The following is a 23,920-nucleotide window of genomic DNA, read 5'->3' on the forward strand; positions in this document are numbered from 1 at the left end:
TCAACAAATCACAGCACTCGTTGTTGCTGTGGGGGACATTCGCAGGCACCGAGGCCCTTCTGCTGTCGGCAGAGAGAGGTATGGCTTCATTGTTTTTGACCGGCTTCGTGAAGTATTTCTAAAAAGAAAAAAAAAGAAGAAGTAGAAGTAGATTAAAAAATAAACACTCCGGCTCTATTTCGTTTGTGTCAAATACCATCTAACAGAACCAGACACGGCTTGTTAACATTAAATCCTTCCTCTCTCACTCGTGTTTCCTCTCAAATGTCCACTTGCTCTTGGTGGTCTGTGAGATGATAGGTTCAGGTTTCGCTGCGGGCTGGTGAGACAGGGTCGGATTTTAGCTGACATCCAGCTGAATAGAGCGAAACCACCAGACAGTTGTATGAATAGCTGTATTGTGGGCGCTGGCTAGCCGGTGTTGTGTGTGTCCATATGTGTGTGACAGGTCAGTTTCACATCTATAGGCCCACGCCACAGCGAGAGTCTTGGTTAATCTGTGTTGTTTTAGACGCAGAGCGCTGAACTTTAGCTTTGTTTTTTCTCCCCCACACTCGTATGTCAGGTCTTCATCATTGCTCTGTCCAGGCTTACACGGTGTGCTTCCGCGCTAAGGAGTAAATTGCCGTTGACAGCGACTTGTCCTGTTGTTTGTGGTCGCCCCTGGCTGTCAGCCTGCAGTGCCAGAGTCTCGTCATCTCTGTCGAGGATGCCGCAAACAAACAAGTCAAGAAACGCCCCGGCGGTTGACTCTCCGGGCTCGGTCCAAGTGGGAGCTTCAGCAGAAGCTACAGAGCCGGCGTCCCGGGAGGAAATTCAGGCTGCCGGGGACTCGGGAAGAGGGGGGGAAGCTGAGGATAATGTCGGTGACAGAGAGATCATCAAATCACCCAGTGATCCCAAACAGTACAGGTAAAAAAAACAAAAACTCTTCTACCGCACAGTCAAGCATTCCTACCAGATTCCCATGAGGATTTAAATAATTCATTATGCTGTTTAAAGAAAGGAAAAGTTGCATGATTTATCTGTTCTATTATGTATGTTATTCTCACTCGAAGGTATTAATAGGATTTCATGTGTAATGAAATACATCTTGCTAAAGTTCTGCATTCATGACTGTGAAAGTGCTGACAAAACGACCCAGATCCACTAACCCAGATCCAAAAATGATATTGAGCCTCCCATCCAGCTGGATCAGTGCAATATTATTGTAGTCTGATGGGATGATTTCATGCTTTAAGCACAGACCAGTGCCTCAGGCCTCTGTGGGGCATGGATGGAATATTTGCTGTGAAAAAGCACAGCACACGATGGGCTGAAAGGGTATAAGATACAATCTGCAAAGGGATAACTGTTAAGCTGTTAAGAAAAAGCAGTGAAGGCTCTAAAACTCAATTGATACCACAGTGCTTCTCCTTGTGTTATCTCACCTTTGACTTTACTCTCCTCAGGTACATTGTGTTAGAAAACGGGCTGCGAGCTCTGCTCATCTCAGATTACAGTGGACCGACAGAAGATGGAGAGTCAGATGAAGGTGAAGAAGAAGAGGAGGAGGAGGACGATGATGAATCTGAAGATGGATCAGAAGATGGGTCTGAGGAAGATGACGAAGATGAGGGCATCGATGATGAAGATGATTACAATGAGGGGAAAAAGAAGAAAGGAAATGCAGAGAAACAGGTACAGGAAACAAGAGAGCATTTCATATAGACTTTATTTATGTTTTGCAAAACTACACTGTTTGAAATAATGTAAAAAACAAATTGACACCATTACTCCACACACTATTTAAGGTGCATCTTTTATGCTCTTCTATATTTTCTGCAACATGTACAGTGGCTAATACTCTGATGAAATACAGCCAGAGTTTCAAACATTTAGAGTTCAGGGTATGTGCTCAGGCTTGAGACTGCACTAAATGCTTTGTTTCAGACAGCTGTTTTTATATATGATCAGTGGCAGATCTAGAAAATGTTCCATGGTGGGGTAACGCAAAAGAGGTGCAAGAGATCTAGCAGTGTGGCACATACCTCTTCAGTGAAGCTTGTGAAAATCCCCTATAGGTAAATAGAGTCAACAAAATACTTTAAAAAACACACTTTAGTTCTATCATTATCTCTTCTAAGAAAATAAAGACAAGTTTGATTTTTTACAAGCTTTAAAGTAGAAAGACTTTGCTCACGCCCTGCAGTACTCACTGTCAAAACAATGGCAATATTGCACATTTAAAAAGTATTTTAATAACATAAAAGTTGGAGTGGATATCTCAACGCTCAGAAGCTCCACCCACCTTTCCTCAAACCTCCTTTTGCAGATACGAACCAATGACGAGAAAGTTGGCTTAAAGCTACAATGTTTAAAATCTCACCACTAGATGTCAGTAGATTGCAATCTACAGAATTTTGTTTTCTTTCCACTCCCGATTCAAGTGTATACTCTTAGCTACAGTGGCCGCTGTAAGACAGACAACCCTTGCTGGGGTTCATCTGCAGTGAGTATAGGGTGTCGGTCTTCTGTTTACCTCAGCTGTCAATATGCCAGGTGTCTACATCTATTTACTCTGGAGGAGGCTGTAAAACTTCGTGAAAGGAGTCCGATACAAATCGATGAGTCAGTGAAGCTCCTGTTGGTCTCTGTTAGCTGCTATTAGCTGCTGTTAACTTTCTTTGAAGTGGCTCTAACTTTGTTGGATTGGGGCAGTTGACGAATAAACTGAGAATGTAATCAAAGTCTTTATCAAAGTGTGAGCTTTAGAAAACAAGACTAACGCTAGCTGGATGTTGTTGTTGACAGCATCTCTGTAGATGTGAGGTTCGCATGTCTAATCTGCTGATAATAAGTAATTGCGACAATATCGGAATGAATAAGCATGTTAATGCACTGTGTTAGGTTGGGTGTGTTAAATCCTTGACTTAATTTCAGGAGATGATCGAGGTGTTTCTTTGCTTTGTATTTTCACTTCTTGGTGAAGGCACGCCTTCTCAAATGATAAAAAATAGTTGTGATAGTTTAAATTTTGAGTCTGTAGGTGGAGAGATGAATGAATATTTGCCTTTATGACATGCAAATCCCTATGATTTCTCAATTCCTCTGCCTTTAGTAAACTACGTATGTGGCTGGTCTCTGAGCCATATACATATATGCGCTTATGCACCTCTCTGCATTTAATCATTAGTTATTATTATTATTAATCTCTGGCTCTCGTCTACAGCTTGTCGTTGTCTTGTCTTCCTCCCCTCATGCCAACCAGTCATGGCAGATGGCTGCTCTACCCTGAGCATGATTATGCTGGATGTTTCTTCCTGTTAAAATTGAGTTTTTCCTTCCCACTGTCGCTAAAGCGCTTGCTCATAGGGGGTCATGTGATTGTTGGGGTTTTCTGTTTTCTCTGCATTGTTGTTGCGTCTTTACCTTACCTTATGCATCAGAGGTGTTATATGGGCTTGTTTCAGATGGTGGATGATTGGAGGGTCTCCACTAATGCCTAGTATTAGATCAATCAGAACTACCCCAGTGCAGTAAGCATCGGGAGCTAACACTACTTTAAACATGTCTGTACCTGAAAGTTCTTTTCATATATTGCTTTTGGCATTTAAAAGATAAGATTAGTTTTTGATATTGTCAGCTAAGGCCATAAAACTATCAAACTCAACAATTTTGTTGCCTGCGTCTCAATACTTTATTACATTGGTTTCTGTCTTTATGGCCTTTTTTGGCAGCAAGATAAACAGAGTATCATTCAAGTTTTCCCTGAAGTGCAATGCCAGACTCAGATATGCCTCGATATCCTGTGTTTCAGTCTGCGGCAGCGTTGTGTGTTGGTGTGGGCAGCTTCAGTGACCCCAGCGATCTCCCCGGCCTAGCTCACTTTCTGGAACACAGTGAGTAATTAATCCAGTAGACAAGTATTGTCATCTTTTTTTTAAAAAAGTTTTCATTGTTCTTTAATTCAGTGGTTTCTCCGTCCCCAGATACATCCTCAGATATGTTTTCAATGTTTCCTATCACACATCCTAATTTTAAATGCATCCTTGTGTAGTTTGTTTTAATTATTTAGTGTGCCTCTTAGCCTTTTTTGTCTCGTTCAGTATCAGTTAACAATATGTGACATTTCCCAGAATATCCATCTCCAGAGGGACCAGATCTACCCACTGTGGGGCCACAGGGCAAAAAATTAGTTTTCAGGCTCTATTTGACCCACTTTTCTGCCTGCTCTCTGTGCATTATGCATCTAACTCATCACTTACAAATGCCCATTTACTACATAGAATGCATGATAATGTATCCCAAGATACAGTAAACAGCAAACAATCCAGCAAAGATTGTTGTATACCAGTTGCTTTTGAACATTTGCAGCTTTCTCCTACTGAATGTCCCTTTTTTTTAACTCCTATACATAATATAAGCAAAAATTAATGTATTCCTGCATAAGGAAAGTCTTAGAATGTGAGGTGCAAATAATTAATTTACTACCAACCAAGTGACGCTACACTGTTCGTGGGGTTTTGGGGCTCCTGGAAATCTGGGGCCTGTGGGTTAATGTCTGCCTTGCCTTGCTGGCAGATTAACTTTACATCACCTACAAGAACAAGGCAAGAAATCACTGCATTCACTATGAGGAAGCAAGCAAGATATTTTTCAGTTGGGGGAAAAAAAAAAAGCTAGGCTTGCACAAAATGCCACATAACTTCAGAATTGCAATCCAATCTATTGATGCTACTGTCAGCAGAGAAATTGCTATCTGTCTCCTCTACCAATTGTGATTGTTGAACATTGTTTCCAAATGATCTTTCTGAAAGGAAACCTTTTCTCATGCTGTCACCAAATATTCCCGGCACTATTTAGAGTTATGTACGCGGCTTCATCTGAGACAGAGTTATCAAAATTCTATTAAAGCTGAGCCAGAAATGTGATGTGTTATTGTCTGCAATTGTATCATTGTCCACATAAATAAGAAAACGACAAAAGACACATCGTGCAAGTAGCTTTAATAGATTATTTTCTTTGGATTCCTTTTTTTTTTGATGATTTGTAATCCCTTCTCTCTTTTCACCCTTACTGTGATTTCGTTGTCGCCTAGTGGTGTTCATGGGCAGTGAGAAGTATCCATCAGAAAACGGCTTTGATGCTTTCCTCAAGAAGCACGGTGGGAGCGACAATGCCTCCACGGACTGTGAGAGGACCATCTTCCAGTTTGACATTCAGAGGAAAAACTTCAAAGAGGCTCTTGACAGGTTAGGAGTCAGTTGGGCTTTTTCGTTTTTGGTTGTTATCTTATTTTTCGAGCAGTCATCCTTACGAGGTGGTGAGGATTTACAGGTAAACACAAGACAGAAACAAGAAAAAGGAGAATATAAACTCATATGAAGCAACGGAGACAAGTTAGAACAATTAACAATTAGTAACTAGACTGAAACCAAAGACTCATAGAGGCTATAAGGGAAAATCTATGGTCTAATCCAAACAGTAAGGCACTTAACATGCTAGAGCATAATTTACCAAAGGAAAGTTCTAGCAGACCTGATGATTATATTGTGAAAATGTGTGGCACGTTACAGGCATATTCCCTGTTAGCTCTCGCTTTTACTCTTCAGTCCTAATATTTTTGCTTTGTGGAAATAGCCACCGAGACATCATCCATGGGTTTGTGGACTCTACATTTTGAAACCTCACTATTGCAGTTTTGACTGCCGTTAAACCATTGTGTCCAAATATTGCCAGAAATGACCTTATTTTGATCAGAGGGTGGTTTGGCAAGTTATCAGCTAACCATATCAAATTTAGTTAGCAAGCTGAATTCATAAACTGAACGGGTGAATCAAAGAGACGCATTTACCTGGTAATTATAGTGGGAAGTAGGAGACGAAGGAAATGCTTTTGGACACTGCCAGTTTGAATTTAAATTATGTCTAAATCCTCTTTTAGTAATAACTTCAAACTTTAAAGTTACATTTAAACCACTGGTATGTCTGATGTCGCTCCATGTTTTAGTTAAATTATGGGTTTAGTTCAATCTAAACAGTGTGGATGTATAAAGTAAGTGATATGAAGTAAGAATAGTGAAACTTGGATGTCATATATTCAGATCTCAGAGGCCGATAGATGTAGTGTGGATCATGGTGTGCACTTGGATATATATTGGATGTTGTTTGTCATGTGCGTCCATCTACATCTAAATGTTTATGTCTGATCTGTGCTCTGTCTGCTTCTGAACATTACCACTTTGTCCTGTTGTTCTCAGGTGGGCACAGTTCTTCATCTGCCCCCTAATGATTCGGGATGCCATTGACAGGGAAGTGGAGGCTGTTGACAGTGGTGGGTCTTGGTGCCTATGTGCATCACTCCTGCATTCTGAGAAATTAATCCTGGTTCATATAAAGTGTTTTAGTGCATTTTCTGCATTTTTTTTGTCCCATCTTACCTTTTCCTGTGTCCCTCCGTCTGTCTATCAGAGTACCAGCTGGCTAAGCCATCTGACTCCCACAGGAAGGAGATGCTATTTGGCAGTCTGGCCAAACCTGGACACCCTATGGGCAAGTTCTGCTGGGGTGAGTTAGTAAAAACAACTGCTGGGACAAATAATACACGCAGGGCCTCCTTGGGGTATGTTCAGCAATAACAAACAGAAGAGCTGAAACCTGCACCAGTTTACCTGCCTTCTCATATCCCTGCATGTGTTAGGGCTCCTCTCTGTCATGTATTATGTTTGTCACTTGATTGTTAACTTGTCACAATACCAGGGAATGCGGAGACACTGAAGCAGGAGCCCAAAAGAATGAAGATCAATGTGTATAAGCGGCTGCGTGCCTTCTGGAAGAAATACTACTCTGCCCACTACATGACTCTGGCTGTGCAGTCAAAAGGTCAGGAAAATCATTCCCATTTATTATGCATCAAGAACTAGCCGATTAGTAGATTGACAGAAATGTAATTTGTTTCAATAATTTCATACACCAAATGAACCGATTCATTGAAAAAGCAATCTGTGGATTAATCAAAAATTCAGACGATCATTATCTCAAATGAGGATCCACTTCATCCATGTTCAGCCAACTGTAGATAATCATTCCCGAATCAGCTCGAATTGCTGTATTACTCAAAACAAAGTCACATACAAAGTATCTAATGTATTTTCTTGGTTTCACAGAAAATATCACTCAGCTAATTAACTACAGCATACAAGTAAAATGATGAAGTGTTGACATTTGGTGCTGAGAAATGCCATCCTCATGAAACACTTACTCGCCCTCAGTAAAATTCACTCTTGTTGCACCTCTTTTGTTGTCTAAGATTCTGCCAGTGTAGAGGGATGCAAAGGTGTTATAGTAGATCGCTAATTGGAGTAAAACAACCGGAAATATTTATAACCATCATTTCTGTTGGAAAATGATGAAGCATCAAACTGCTGATGATTGCAAACACCTTTCCTTGCAAGGTTTTATAATATAGGTTTTATAATATTCATAAAATTGCACCTTTTTTTCTCTTTGCTCGCTTCAATTTTTTGTTCACCTCTAGCGCTTTGACTTGCTTGGTGCAGTAATATATGTCTGCACCTGTGTGCATTAGGTCATTATGATGTCACTACATTGCACTAATCATTCTGGTTGTGTTCAGAGGTGAAATTAACCTCAGGCATCTGACCGGAGAGTGCGGTTAAACTTTTTCAACCTATAGGCCAAAGGATTTTTGCTTATAATATCGATCAGTGTTGCCTGAAAAAGCTGTTTTTAGGAGCTTCCATATCAGCAAGGGGAAACATCTGTTTTGAAGCCCAGCTGAACAATCCTACCTGGTTTTTACATCATGTTTCATTAAAGAGTCCATCCATGCATCTATTTTCTCGACTGCTTGTCTGGTTCAGAGTCACGGGGGAGTTGGTGCTCATCCTAGCTGTCATAGGGCGAGGTTGCCAGCCTGTTGCAGGGCCAACACAGAGAAACAGACGACCATCCATGCTCAAATTCAAACCTACAACCAATTTAGAATCACCAGTTAACAAGCATGTCTTTGGACTGTGTGAGGAAGCCAGAGTACCCGGAGAGAACTCATAGAAGCGTAGAGAGCACAGAAAGGCCCCAGCTGGCTGGCAAATTCGAACCAGTAACCATATTGCTGTGAGGCAACAGTGTGAACTGACTGTTGACTTGGCACAAAAGAAGGGATAAAGAATAAAGAAGAACATTGTAAACAATTGCTCCTTTGTTATTGAATTAAAATTATGTACTCTAGTCTTGAAAAACAACTTTGACTTCCATTTAGTAATTTGAAACATGCATAGGAAAAAGCTGTCACAATTAAATTAACCATGCTATACATTAAAATGTTTGTAAAAAAAAGGCTGCAATGCAAAATACAAAAGCTGCATCTCATTATACAATAATGTAAAAGCTCTAAATGTAGGCTTTTAGTTTGTTTGCATTAGCAATAATTAAAAAGGAAGAAGGCTCTACCTTATTTAGTTGGAAACACAGAAATTCGTGAATTTTCATTTACATTTTAGCATTAAATTAAAGCATGTAAAGCCACACTGTAACATAGTTTCTTTTAAAGCAAGCATTTTAGTATGTATCGTTACTGCACTGACTTCTCCCCAAATCTAAGTGGTTGTTTTCAGCCAGAATAATTGAAACGCACTCAAACTCTAATTTATCCTCCTTCACTCACTGCGTCCTTTAGAGAAGCTGGACACTCTGGAGGAGTGGGTCAGAGAGATCTTCAGCAAGGTGCCTAACAAGTGAGTATTCAAGAAGAGGCTCTCAGTTGCTGTGATGAGAAGCTGGCGCTATATAGATTGAGTCTCAATATCCTTTGCTCAAATGTAAATGTCAAGCCTTTTTACCATCTCTTTCTCCGCTTTCTTCATCTCAGATGCTTTTTTTCTTCTTCAAAATGATGCACCTGGAAGGGATCTCTTCTCCCTAAAGCGGAGCTGAGCTGAATTAGTGTTTTTTTTTTTTTTATGTTTGTGTTTTTTTGCTGCACCGCTTCCGTATGCTTTATGAGTCATTGCAGAACCTTTTTTTAGTGAATCAGAGTCACTGTTACACACATAAAAAGCACATAACCTCCAGTTTTTAAGGCTTTCATTTCAATTAAAGGATTACATTTCCACATGCTCACATCTATCCTTGTAAAATTGCCTGAAGTGACTTTAACTTCTTTAGATGAACTAAATTAATTTTCATCAAGCTTTAAATGAATGAAAGGATTTTATAGCTCTGCCTGACAGAAATAATGTGCTATTACTTCCCCGATTGTGTAAACAGTAATTGGAGACATCCATCCTCAATCTTATACTTGAAACCTTTTCCATTAACTGTTTTCTATGTTACTTAAAACATAAGGGTGGGTTGAAGTCGCTTTAATTACGTCTTGGAACTGTTTAAGTGATGGTATTGTTTTTGTGTTTGTAGTGGTTTGCCCAAGCCAGATTTCTCTGATATGGTGGATCCTTTTGACACAACGGCTTTCAGCAAGCTCTACAGAGGTACTGATACACCTTACCGGATATCTCTAAGCACATCTGGTGTACTGCAGGTTCCCACATATAAATAAGCCCTAACAGGTTATGTAAGTAGTGGTTCTCAAAGTTGGACCTTTGGGTCCTCCATAGATCAATGACTTGTAGCCCGGGGTCTCCAGAGTAGTTTGTCATCATTAATAAAAACATACTGTCTCATTTAAAATCTCATATCCAGTTTCAGACCATTTATTTAGAACAAGCACATTGGATCCATTACTGCCTTCTACATTTGGGCCAGTAGAAGCCCTGACATGATCGGGACACATCCTGTGAAATCCTTTGCTTCTCTGCTTATTAGCCAACTGGCTAGTTATTGAGCACAAAGAAATAATTCACTTCACATCTTGAAGTGACACTAATCCCAAAACAGCTTTCACTCAGTCCCTGTGATGATGCATATAAGACATTTATAATGAGTCCGGATGTATTCAAAAGAGCCACTGAGGACCAGAATGTGTAATATGTCAGCTGAGACGAGTTACTCGAGGCTGTCAAGCTGATTCAAATTGCAGTTTTAAAGGGGACTTGTTGTTCTCATTTCCAGCTCCATATTTTTATTCATGGACTCTGCTAAAGTAGTTTTTCACATAGTTAAAACTGAAAATGAGTAGAATGTACAAATATTTTTTATTGTGTACAGGGACTTGTTGCTGATGCTCAGTTTATCCACTTTCTTAGACAAGCAATTTTGATGACATTAATGGGGTTATCATTTATCACTGACATACAGACCCAAGAATAGTGGAAACGGAGTGTTCTAGATGGCTGAACAGTTGGGAGTAATTGGCAGAGTTTAATGTTAGCATACGAAAATAAGAGCATGCAAAATAGGCTGCCTTTATGCAGTTTTATTTAAAATATATGTAACAGAAAGAGGAAAGAGCTCTGAATCAAAAAATCAGTGGTTCCATTTGCTTTTTCTGTTGATGTCAGGTTTACTTCTCCAGGCCAAGTGTCCGTTTGATTCAGGTGCTTGATGGTGTTTCTCCACCTGTTTGCATTCACAGTTGTCCCCGTCGGGAAAGTTCATGCACTGAATATCACCTGGGCTCTTCCTCCTCAGGAGAAATACTACAGGTGAGCGCCATGCAGAACATATACAACAAATATAGAGTCACACAATGCTCTCCATCTCTTGAGAGAAATTTCATCAAATTCTTTTGTTTTGTTTTTTCCCCACGCATGCATTTGATTTGCATTGATGTCTCTTTATATAAATATAGAATTGGGTCAGTCAAAAGATACCATGCTTTTCCCCTGATTGTAGATGGATTGCATCAATGTTTTTTTGTTTCTACTTTTCATTTTCGTCAGAGTGAAGCCTCTCCACTACATCTCTTGGCTGATTGGCCATGAAGGCACAGGAAGCATCCTCTCAGTGCTTAGGAAGAAGTGAGTGTTATTGCTTCTGTCTGTTTGTTTTTCTGATTTGAGGGCACTCCAAAACCCAATTAAAAGCTCTTCAATTTGCTGGGTATACATGAGCTTTTTTCCCCGCTCTGCGCCAGCCCTGTGTGTTTGAGCCCAATCTTCATACTATACACTTTGCCATCCCACTTGACAATGTGATTCATACGTTCTCATCTCTGGATATGGCTGTACAAGTGCATTTCAGCCTCTTGTTGCTAAGTGGTGAAGTGATTTACCAAACCTTGTGTCATCCCACGTTACCAAGAGCCCATCCAATGCTCCCTTTACCATCAGCACCACTTGGATAGTGTAAAAGAATGCTCCTATTTAGTGTTTATAATCCTTTCAATTGTTGATAAATGACAACAGTGAAATTTGAGTGTACTTTGACTTAATTCCCAAACTGCAAAGGCAGTGGAGTGGTTGTTTTTATTGAATTCAGACAATCCTAGCAAAAAGGGCCAAGAGACGGGTTTGAAAATGGGAACATGTTGTCCTGCTCTGTCAGATTTGGAAATGATCTCTATGTCCGTCTGTAGAACATTACTGATCAGAGGCCTCAAATTATCATACCATGTTCTTGCTGATTATTTACCATTGATAAATCCATTAGAAATACGCCATGTAATAGTACATTTTTGTAAGTGCAGTATAAAGACTGCAGTATAGAAAGGTTTTAGATTCCTCCTAGTAGCCTATTCTGATACAGAGCAGACTTCTCAACCAAACTTGTCCTTTAAGTGCATCATCAGATGAATGAAAGATGTCTTTATACTCTTAAACAACTGAAGTGTTCACCTTGATTTATGGTCCAACAAGTCTCAAATGTGTGTAAGCTGTTCAAATGAATGATTTAATATTACATGTATTTTTGTGACTGTTCACTCACCCAGTAGAAAGTGAAGTGTTTGCAGCCAGGAGTCATCAAGTGACATGTCTTGAATGCCCTCTATTTATTGTTCATTCATTTTACCGCATACAACAGTGAGTAATTCTTTAGTTGAAGGCCTATTTGTGGTCATTTATTGTTATGTTTCTATGTTGCATTTTCAAAGGTGCTGGGCTGTGGCTTTGTTTGGAGGAAACAGTGAAACTGGCTTTGACCAAAACACCACCTACTCCATCTTTTCAATCTCCATCACCCTAACTGATGAGGGTTTCCAAAACTTCTACAAGGTAAAGAAAACTCTTAACATTTGTTATTTCCTCTGCATTTCTTTCAAAATAAAAAGGAAAAAAACCTTGGGACTGGGCAAATTAAATTAATCAGCGGTTTAAGCATCAATCTCCCACGCAAGGTTTATTATTAATTGTCATATCATAAAGAGTCAGGTTTTCTTCATTATTAAGATACTGGAAGTAGCTGGCATACAACAGTTAAGGTCAAGGAAGCACTGTGCGTCAGTTGCTATGGCAACTCTTGTATTTAACACAAAGGCAGTGCCTGATAATTTGACAAGAGGACCATTTCGTACTCTTAAGTATGCAATGGAAAAATATCCTGTTCACCGTTACTGAGGTAATTTCCGTATAAATACTTAAACAACCTCAAGAATATTGTTTATTTGGATCAATAGCAGAATAACCTCTCAATTCACTGACAAACTCACAAGAGTTTTATGGATAATAATATGAAATGAAGTGAAGTGTAAGAGTTAGTGATATATTTCTGGTGGTACACCTGAACAAGTCGATCAACTACACAATCCAGTCAGTTACTGAGGTTCAACAGAAGGTAGTAATGGAAGTACTACACACGACTTTTGTTTTTCCTTGCTGTCAGATTAGCATTTTAGTCTTCTGTTTTTTTTGTGGGAAGACTAACAATGGAATTAGGAATATGTAATACCAGTGTACTAAAGTATGTATATCGTTTTGTTAAGGGCCAGTAACTAAGTGCATAATCATGATGATCTGGATCTGGGAACACCTTCAGTTAGTTTGCCCTATGGCGACAAAAGCTTACTTTTGAGGGATATCCAGACAAGACTTTCCTGTTGACTTGTTGCTTATTATAAATGGTGAAAAGGCCAATATAAAGCTTTTGTGAAACAATAGTTAATGGTTTCAAGATTTCCTTTTCAGCAGATAAAGTCCTTTTGAACTTCATATGAACTGCTTATCTACAAAGGCTGCTTAAACATTGTTGGTCAATGGAATTTTAACTACAAAGGGAAACCTTACAACCTTCAAAAGTCTTATCACTCACTTGGTTATATACCTATGCGGACTTTGGCTTATATAGATTAGCTTTTTTTTCTCGTCTTTAAAAAATTGTTCTTTAAATAAAATGACTTGATTAGAGGGATCAGCAGACTCGAGGTGGATGACACTAAAGTGTGTCAAGCTTGACATCAAAATTACAGTGTGCCATTGGATTACCAGTGACATGTCTCCCACTTCTGAGTGTGGACGCTTCATCTCTTTGCTCTCTAAATGCTTTGCTTCTTTTATTGATTTTTACCGATTTTTATGCTGATTTTTTCCCTTTTTCCATATGAGCTTACCTGCGATAGCTTCTGGACACTTATAGATCATTAGGACTAAAGTGTTCTTAACAGAAACAGCAACATTTTTATAGTTACCTTATCCTCAGCGCTCCGTGTGTCTGTGGCCTAGACACAGCTGAAGCCTGATTACAGCGTCTGGGCACCGAGCAGCCTCGATAGCCTAGAAAGGTGCTAACCGCTAGGCTAACTAGCAACAAGATGCCTTCCCTCTCCACAGATGACTACCACAGCCTCCAGCAGAAGATTGCAGCACTGGAGACAAAAATTCATCGCTTAGAAGTAAACGTGGAGGTAAATGGACTGTGTGGAAATGAAACAACCTTGCCTTTGACTCAAAACAATAGCGATGAGCAAGCTAGCACACAGCTAAGGAGCACAGATAACATGACCAAGAAAGTAGACTTTGTGCACTATTATAAATCCTCAAGCGATAATCCCCCCTTGGACTGTCTTGGTGCAAAACCAAGACATAAATCATGTCTCCTGGAAGGGGGAGGACGTACCACAGGCAGGGCACAGTGAGCTGAAATCTCTGAAACCGACTGGCCTTCACTTCCTACGAGACAGAGAAGCTCTTCTACCCCTGTATACGAGAGGAAACAGGACTGGACAACCGTGAATAGGAAGGTTAACAACAAACCCAACTGAATGTGAAACTGCAGAACAGATTTGCTCCACTATCAAAGGACCCTGGATCTATATCGGACAACCATCCATCTAAAAGTAGCGAAGTAAGGCCTGAAAATCCACGGGGAAAGCTAAAGGCTAGGCCTGAAACGCTGATTGTGGGTGACTCTGCTGTAAAGGATGTACAAAGCATGTGCGGTAAGAACACTAAAGTCCTCTGCTTTCCTAACGATATGGTCAACATCCTGAAGGAGAGAATTCTTCAAATTGCAGATGAATATCCAACTGTGACAAACATTGTCCTGCATACAGGGTCAAACGATGTGTCCAAACAACAATCGGAGGTTCTGAAACTGGACTTTATTGGATTATTAAACACTGTAAACTCTCTGAATGCAGCTGTATTCATCAGTGGACCTGTACCGCCGGTCAGAGGAGGAGACGAGAGATTCAGCAGGCTGTTTACACTGAATAAATGGCTTATATCAGCATGTGCTGACCACTCAGTGCATTTTATCAACAACTTTAATATTTTTTGGGAACGCAGGCATCTGTTTAAAGCAAATGGATTTAATTTTAACAAGTCAGGGGTGAAACTGTTCACCTTCAACTTGTTTTATTCCATACGTCATCCATCTGTGCTTGGAGCCAAGGCTGAGATAAACGAGGAGTTATCTCATAAAGAAGAACAAACAGTACTCCAAGAACAGACAAAGCCCAGCAGAAACCTTGAGGAGGAGCTCCATCTGCCCCCACCCGGGAAGAGCCTCAGAAAGGAGAGACATCTGAGGCAAGAAGAGGCAAGAAGAGCGGTCCCTATTTGCCTCCAACTCTCTCAACAACACCAACGACCAGGACCAGGATCTTCCCCAGTCCCCCAAACCCCTGACAGGCCATCACCCCCATCACCCTCCTCCCCCTCCCTTTCTCCCTCCTCCCCACACCTGAAATTCACTGAAGAGATGATGGAGCGGGTCAATGCTGGGCTCAGATCTACCCCCCGGCCCAATCCCTCTTTGTCCCCCATAAACCCCCCACCAAAGCAGCCAAAGGTTCGCCACCGAGCCCCACCCTCAACAGAGCAATCGAAGTCACATTGCCCAGCCTCGCCCCCCTTAGTTCCTCCTTACCACCTTCATGCTTTGTCTCCGCAGTCTGATTTGTGATGTGTGGAGGGTCCGGGCTGCGAGGATTATGGCAGTGGTGACTTTTCCCAGGAGAAGCTGGGACCCTGTTTACTAGAAGGTTTTAAAATTTCTGTACTTTTAGGTGACAGAAGGAGACATGTGGCCTGGTCAAAACACAGAGAGCTGCACTCTAAAAGATCTTTAAACATAGTAAACATACCTTGTGTGCCACAGACTGCTCCCAAACACGAGGGGACAAGTAATGCCTCTAAAACACTTAAGTTGGCTTTATTAAACGTTAGATCTTTAGCTGGGAAAACATTTTTAATTAATGATTTAATCACTGAGCACAGCCTTGATTTTATGTTTTTAACTGAAACTTGGTTGGACCAAAATAACAGTGGAGCTGTTCTCATCGAGACGACCCCTCCTAACTACAGTTTTATCAGTGAGGCCAGGGTGAGCAGGAGAGGAGGAGGGGTTGCTGTCTTATTTAATGAATCATTTCAATGTAAGCAGCTATCTCCTGGAAGTTTTCAGTCTTTTGAATATGTGGCTTTACAGCTGAAGGCCCCATCCAAAGTTGTGTTTCTTAATGTTTACAGGCCTCCCAAATACTGCACAGACTTTTTTAATGACCTCAGTGAACTGCTGTCTGTGATCTGTGTTGATTTCGACTGTGTAATTATTGTTGGGGATTTTAACATCCATGTGGACAACCCTCAGGACAAAGGGACTAAAGACCTGAGTAACACTCTGGGCAACTTTGGGCTGACTCAGCATGTAACAGAGGCCACACATAATAGAGGACACACTCTCGACCTACTGATCTCCAAGAGCCTGAGCATTTCAAACATTACTGTGTCTGATGTGGGCTTATCTGATCACTACTGTGTTTTCTTTGAAAGTAAAATCTCAGCCCACACAAATATATCAACAGCAGTGATCACAAAACGGTGTATAACTGAAGACAGTAGTGAGATCTTTAACCAGGTCTTCCCATTAACACCTGACCTGTCCAAAGGTTCAGTCAATGAGCTCGTCAATAGCTTTAATGCAAAAATGTTAAATGTAATGGACACTATTGCCCCCATTAAGGTGAAGGTTATCTCTGGAAGGAAAAAGTCTCCATGGAGAAACTCCACACTGGTGAAAAATGAAAAAAGAGAGTGTAGGAAAGCTGAGCGCAGATGGAGAAAAACAAACCTCCAGGTTCATTATGACATCTATAAAGAGAAACTTCACAATTATAATTTACAACTGAGGAATGCAAGGAGGTCCTACTTCTCTGACATCATCACTAAAAACAGCCATAATGCTCGGGTCTTATTTTCTACAGTTGACAGGCTAACAAACCCTCCTGTGCCAGTGGCAGCTGAACTTCATTCAACCATGGCCTGCAATGACTTTGCCAAATTCTTCACAGACAAAACCCAAAAGATTAGACAAGCAGTTGGAACATCAACAGCAGATCCAGGATATGTACTGTGTCCACCGAAAAGCTGTTTAAACACCATCAAACAGTTTCACCCTATTAACAGCAAAGACCTGGAGGACATCTTAGGTCAACTGAACTCCTCCTCCTGCTGTTTAGATGTCCTGCCAACAAGTTTTTTCAAAAAGGTCTCAAAGACTTTAGAGTCAGACCTGTTACAGATCGTCAACTTTTCCTTAATGTCAGGTGTGTTTCCAGAACCACTAAAAACTGCTGTAATCAAACCTATACTGAAAAAGGACAATCTTGACAAGACACAAATGAACAACTACAGGCCGATCTCAAATCTCCCATTTTTAAGTAAGATCATTGAAAAAGCAGTTTCTCAACAGCTCAATTACTTCTTAACACAGAATAACTGCTACGATGCCTTCCAGTCAGGTTTTAGACAGAACCACAGCACTGAAACCGCTCTGACCAAAGTGTTTAATGACATATGTCTGAATACAGACAGTGGAAAAATGTCAGTCTTAGTTTTACTGGATCTCAGTGCAGCATTTGATACAGTTGACCACAACATATTACTCAAACGACTGGAGAACTGGGCAGGTCTTTCAGGAACTGTACTAAACTGGTTCAAAACATACATAGAAAACAGGAAATACTTTGTATCAATAGGTAACTTCACATCTGAGCAGACAAGTATCACATGTGGAGTTCCCCAAGGTTCCATCTTGGGACCCCCTCTGTTTAACATTTACATGCTCCCACTGGCACAGATTATAAAGAACAACAAAATAAACTACCACAGCTATGCAGATGACACACAAATATATATCACAATGTCACCAGGAGACCGAGGCCCTGTACAGGCTCTTGGTAAATGCATTGAGGAAATCAATGACTGGTTGTGCCACAATTTTCTCCAACTAAACAAAAACAAAACTGAAGTAATAGTCTTTGGCGCCAAAGAAAAACGATTACAGGTCACCAGAGAACTTCAATCTATACATCTAAAAACCACAAACCAGGCGAGAAATCTGGGTGTAGTGATGGATGCAGACCTAAACTTAGAAAAACACATTAAGACAATAACAAAGTCAGCTTACTATCACCTCAAGAATATTTCAAGGATAAAAGATCTGATGTCTCAACAGGACCTGGAAAAACTAGTCCATGCATTCATCTTTAGTAGGCTTGATTACTGTAACAGCATCTTTACAGGTCTACCTAAAAAATCAGTCAGACAACTACAGCTCATTCAGAACTCTGCTGCTCGAGTCCTCACTAAGACCAAAAAAGTGGACCACATCAGTCCAGCTCTGAGGTCTTTACACTGGCTACCTGTCCGTCAGAGGATAGACTTTAAAGTTCTGATGCTGGCCTATAAAGCTCTGAATGGTTTAGGACCAAAATACATCAGTGACCTGCTGACCCAGTATGAACCTTCCAGATCCCTCAGGTCATCTGGATCCGGTCTTTTATCAGTTCCCAGAGTCAGAACCAGACACGGAGAAGCTGCATTCAGCTTTTATGCTCCTTATATCTGGAACAAACTCCCAGAAAGCCTCAGATCAGCTGAAACACTCAGTTTATTTAAATCCAGGTTGAAGACTCACCTGTTCTCAGCTGCATTTGAATAAAGCACCAAATCCACACTTTTAAGCTTAAATTTCAAAACTTACACTAACTACTGATCTTATCTATTTCTAATTTTATCTGTTTTGGTTTTATATACTGTTTTGTTTGTTTGTTAAGCTTAAATTTCAAAACTTACATTAACTACTGATTTTATCTACTGTTCTGATTTTATCTGTTTTGATTTTATATACTGTTTTGTTTGTTTGTTTGTTAAGTGGGTTTAGAGCTCTTGGTAGCTCCCCAGCTGGGTCTAGACTGGGTCTAGAGAGTATTTTAAATTCAGGGAATTTAAAATAGAAAGTAGCTCGTCCACAGAAGGACTGGTAGCTCCCCTTACGATAAGGGTTCAGATCGCGCGAACAGGTGTGAAATGTGTGTGTTTAGTTAGTTAGTTTGTTTGCTTGTTTTAATTAATTTTAAATCATGCTTTTTATTTGTTTTTGTTTCTAATGTCTCTGTAAAGCACTTTGAATCACCTTGTTGTTGAATTGTGCTATACAAATAAATTTGCCTTGCCTTGCCTTGCCTTGCCTTCTCCTCCTGTTAGACACACAGCAAGCCAACTTAATATGAAACTGGTGCCGGCAATAAAAACCTCCTGCAGTTCAGAAAAGTGTTCCCTCACAGGTTTAAGGCTGTATTTGTACAAGGGGTTAACTTTGCTTGGAGCTTGCCTTAGGTAGCCCATAGAGTATTACAGAAAGCATACAGCTCTCATTTAAGTAAGTACAATTTATTTATATAGCACTTTTCACATATAAAAATCAAAAAGTAAAACATAATAGCAGGCAAAGAGCACCATAAATACAAAAAGGACAATTTCTTTTTGTATTTATTATGAGGCTACTGCTGGCTAACTTGACTAGCATAAAAATGGACACTGACAAACAGCTATTCTAGTGCTATTCAAAGATAACAGAATGCACCCCACCTGCATCTCATATGCTCATGAATAAGCATGCTGCTTCTTACTTGTACAGTCTTCACAAGGATTGGGGATTGTGCCACAAACTGTGTACAGACACTAGTGGAAAAAAGATCAGATTTTGCAACAAGACTGAGACCATAAAAATCTGCCTGCATTTTTAAAGTGTCTGCTTCGTAGCTGGTCTTGGCAAGAAACAGTCTGGTGCATAATTCCACTGTAATGAAGATATTATGTATTAATTAGCGAGACTATGAAACCAGTGGACTTTCCAGTCTTTGTGCTAGCTAAGCAAATCAGTTACTGGCAGTAGCTTCATACCTGGTGTACTGCTATGAGAGAGGCATCAATCTTTTTTATAACTCTGGGCAAGGAAGCAAATGCATATTTCAAAATATCAAAAGGCCCCTTTAAAATTGATGTCTGGAGTTAGAAAATACTAATTTTAAGTTATTGTAAGTGATTTTTTACTTTGTCACAACTGATGAACAATGGTTTTGTTCAATGGTAATAATTATTTTTTTACTCTTACTATTACTTTAACAGAGATTTGATATTTTCATTTACATGTCTGATTCTCTAAAAGTGGGATCAAGACATGTATTACTGAGCTGTTTAGTATTCTGAATGAAACCACTTTTTCCAACTCAGTTTTCAGAGCTGTTCTAATGACTATAATCAGGTAACCATAGTTAACATGATTGGCAACTTCTTTTTGGCATCACTGTAATTGTTATGGATCATAAAACTTAACAATACCTCCATATCGATTGATTGCAGAAAGGAAGGAATCATTTTTTGCTGGAATTCTACTAACAATAAATGTGGTTATACACTAATAATTTGCTTGTCTGTGGCTTTTAACAGGTGACTCGCCTCGTGTTCCAGTACCTGAAGATGTTGCAGACACTTGGACCACTGCAAAGGCACTTTCTTTCACTCACTTTCTCTCTCACTCACACACACACACCTTCAAATCAATCTTAACCCTTAAACAGTGCTTTAAATGGGGTCTATAAAAGTGAACACAGGTCCACCGGTCCTCATTTTTCCAAAAATATCCTCACTAAGATAGGTAGATATAAGATAGGTATATTTCTCAGTTTGAAATCAAATATACAACATGGATTTTCTGTCTGTTTGATTGTCTGACTCATTGTGTAGTTGTAGTAAATGCTGCTTTATTTGAGATAGTGACAACATAATATGTGTGGTTGGCTGTTATTTGTATATTTATGGTCTTATTATTTTTGTTATTATTATGTTCCTTATTCTGTCTTAGAGAGTGCTGGTGTTGTGGCGTCTAAGCAATTTTATGAGGTGAATAAAAGTTGTAATTCTTTGTTTCTGTCTGTCTGTGCACTCAGGATATATGAAGAGATTCAGAGGATTGAAGCAAATGAGTTTCATTATCAGGAGCAAGTAAGGCTAACAGCCTTCATTAGTCGCTGAGTTGCCGTGTTTTGGACATGTAGCAATGTATCATTGTTATTATCAATGAGATTGTGTGAGTAAAGCCTCTCGATTTTGATTTTCTCTTTGCCAGATTGATCCTATAGAGTACGTGGAGGACATTTGTGAAAACATGCAACTGTTCCCTAAAGAAGACTTCCTGACAGGAGATCAGTTGATGTTTGAGTTCAATCCAGAAGTAAGTAGTTCAGTAGTTCTGGGAGTGAACCACTTTCAGGGCTTTTATTCTAAAATGCAAAATGTCCTTTTTTTAGATAAAGATGTTAATGAAACAGGTCACTCAAAGGTAGAAAAATATAGATGTGTTTCTCATCGCTCCTTTAATGATTTTGTTTCTAATATATTTCTTAGAGCTGAGATCCTCTTTTCTGCTGGTGGATGTTATTTTGCATCAAAAGTTACAGTCTAATTGTGGCTTTGCATATTTTTTGTGTTAACGCCTGTTCTCTTTTTTTGTCTCATTGTTTTTGGCTGCTAAAACTGTCTCCCATTAATGTTGATGTTCTTTAGAAAGGGAGGAAATATGATCTCTCTCTGTGCTGCAAACATCTTTTGATTTGATTTTGTGTGTGTGTGTGTGTGTGTGTGTGTGTGTGCGTGTGTGTGTGTGTGTGTGTGTGTAGGTGATCAGTGCAGCTCTGTCTCTCCTCACCCCTGAGAAAGCCAACCTGATGCTGTTGTCACCAGAACATGAGGGCCAGTGTCCCCTCAGGGAGAAGTGGTTTGGCACACAATACAACGTGGAGGGTGTGTGTGTGTGTTTACTGTGACTGTAGCAGTTGCTTCGTACATTGTAAGCGTTCAGTGAATACATTGTCTTTTTTTCCCTTGTGTGGTGGTATTCAGCCACATATAAAGCAGAGCCAGCAGTAGAAATGCCAGCATTTATCTCTGTCTTTTATATGGCAAACAATGGCGTTGGAAAAGCATTTAAATTAAAATATAAAAGTAGAGAGTTCACTTTATTCAGCAGTTGAATCAAATTGGCAAGTATTTCTTATGTGTTAATAGATGTTTAACCTTCATACAGATATCCAGCAAGAGTGGATGGAGCAGTGGACAAGAAACCTGGAGCTTACTGCTGACCTCCACCTTCCTGCAGAGAATAAGTTCATTGGTAGGTGAAGAAACTTCTTTTTTGCATTATGGGCAAAAAAGTAGGTCTTTCTGGCCTAATCTGCTGCATGCTGTATCTGAAAAGTGTCCAATACGATGATCTGGACAAGATGTGCTCCAGCAGTTTGGACTTTAGCTCTCCATTAATCCATCCACGAAATACCGGTAATCAGATATATTGACCAAACCTGGAGGAACTGAGTGTTTTTGTCAGTGTATTTTGTCATTTCTAATGCTCCCTTGTTAGTCACTGATCTAGCTGAGGTGTATTAATTCAAGCTAAAATTTGTGAAGTCAGGATGGTATTTTTCACTCTGGGGGAGGTTGAGTGATTTGAAACCCCATTCGGAGCATTTGCAGTAAGTTTTCTCCCCCTTACCTCGGCAGTTATTAAAGCAGCAGTTAAATGTTGTTGCACAGCATGTTTATCCTCCTCCTATAATTTAAGTCCAGGGGAGAGAAACTTTGCTTTTTAGAAGTGGAGTGTTAAATTAGCTCAACCCATATTTTGACAACAGCGCAAGATGGAGAAAAATGTTTGAGAGATCACAATAGCTGTGTCGGAGGAAAGATGGTCCTGTTTTTGTTGGCTTACCCTTGTATAGCTTAACTGATTTCATGTGTGGTAAATTATGTATTTAATACTATTTTATTCCAGGCTTTTCTTGTTGTAGTCTAGCAGAAATTCTTTGTTTTTCTGTACAAATCAAGCCACAGCTTCTGTTGGAAAATGAAAAACTTAAAGTGCCACAAACTGTAGTTCCTCGAATGGCCACTTGAGGCTGGCTTCAAAAGCAAGTTAGTCCCCATAAACCAGGGTTAGAGAACTCCAGGCCTCGAGAGCCGGTGTCTTGCAGATCTTACCTTGGGTCAACACACCTGAATCAAATGATTAGCTCATTACTAGGCCTCCGGAGAACTTCAAGACATGTTTAGGAGGTAATTTAGCCATTTAAATCAGCTGTGTTGGACCAAGGACGCATCTAAAACCTGCAGGACATTGGCTCTCGAGGCCTGGAGTTCCATACCCCTGCCATAAACAGTGTTACCAGCTTTAGAGCACAAATACACTTGCTTTCAGCCTGGTACAGAACACCACATTGGTCTTTATCACTAATTTCCCTGTTCATGGCGGGAGTACAGGGAGTACATTTAGTTGAACTTCGATTTTAAGTTGTATTAAGGCTCAAAATATAAGAGGATGCTGTGTCATCCTGTGATTGGTTTTTATTAGAGGACACACTCTGAGAAGTTTCCTGCTTGTTTTGTTTTATAACCTTTTTTTCCCAGACATATTTAAATTCCATTTAATATCACATTGAATTATTGATGCATCTTGATAACCAGACTAGTTAAATATTGCTATCCATATCTGATCAAAAATCAGTCAAATCAGTCTGTAGACGCCTACGTTATCCATGATGCAACTCAACGCCTTGCAGCTTGGTCAGACATGTAAGGCTAATTTGACCATAAGCCTGTGGCTTGTGGTTATGGGGCAAGCATGGGAATTTTTTTTTTCGACCTGCAACAGCAAAATGCCCCCCAAAAAATACAGTTGTGGAAAAAAATAAGTATTCAAGATTGAGATTCAGTTTGGGGGATGTTATTAGTTTTACAAATAATTGAAGTTATTTCATTACAGATTACAAGGTAAACTGTATTTTAGAATCCACTAATAAATAAAGGTTATAATAATACAACACCTAACACCTTAAATATTGTAGCAGAACAAAATTATGGAAAAGTTACAAATCAGTTTTGAACAACTTGTCGTTATAGTTATAAAATTTCACTGTGAAATAGATTAAATCCATCACTGTCTGCATTTTCAAACGTACCACATATTTGGCTACAACAAAATGAACGAATTTTATTAAGTGAATTAATTTAAAAGTAGAACGAAAACACACAGGGCCAGCTCCTGTAATGTACCAATGGATAAAGTTTGGATTGTAAATTCAGACCGATCGGCACAAAAATGGTTACACAGCACCAGTTATATTTGCTGATTGCATGGATTGAACGGTGTATGTTAATTAAAGGTCAATATTTTAATTTAAACACAGAAAAACAAAACACCTCTGGCTCACTTCTGGCCAAATGCAAAGGTTGATTCATTCTGTCGTT

The 23,920-nt window shown here is 39.7% G+C and overlaps 1 protein-coding gene across 4 annotated transcripts in view; it reads left to right on the forward strand.

Moving 5' to 3' along the window:
- Positions 1-21: 21 nt before the first annotated feature.
- Positions 22-23,920, forward strand: part of LOC113011805 (nardilysin-like) — a 31,933-nt gene continuing 8,034 nt past the window's right edge. The window contains exons 1-18 of one of the 4 annotated variants that reach the window (XM_026151572.1): positions 22-78; positions 675-912; positions 1,452-1,680; positions 3,800-3,881; positions 5,081-5,234; positions 6,242-6,315; positions 6,453-6,548; positions 6,741-6,863; positions 8,680-8,737; positions 9,417-9,490; positions 10,534-10,603; positions 10,841-10,918; positions 11,992-12,112; positions 20,069-20,127; positions 20,569-20,623; positions 20,748-20,852; positions 21,298-21,421; positions 21,705-21,791. In XM_026151572.1, the coding sequence (XP_026007357.1) occupies positions 710-912; positions 1,452-1,680; positions 3,800-3,881; positions 5,081-5,234; positions 6,242-6,315; positions 6,453-6,548; positions 6,741-6,863; positions 8,680-8,737; positions 9,417-9,490; positions 10,534-10,603; positions 10,841-10,918; positions 11,992-12,112; positions 20,069-20,127; positions 20,569-20,623; positions 20,748-20,852; positions 21,298-21,421; positions 21,705-21,791 (1,792 nt within the window). In that variant the 5' untranslated portion in view covers positions 22-78; positions 675-709. The other 3 variants (XM_026151570.1, XM_026151568.1, XM_026151569.1) reach the window with 3 other exon arrangements.

The sequence above is a fragment of the Astatotilapia calliptera genome, chromosome 19, assembly GCF_900246225.1.
Source record: "Astatotilapia calliptera chromosome 19, fAstCal1.2, whole genome shotgun sequence".
Classification (NCBI taxonomy): Eukaryota; Metazoa; Chordata; class Actinopteri; order Cichliformes; family Cichlidae; genus Astatotilapia; species Astatotilapia calliptera.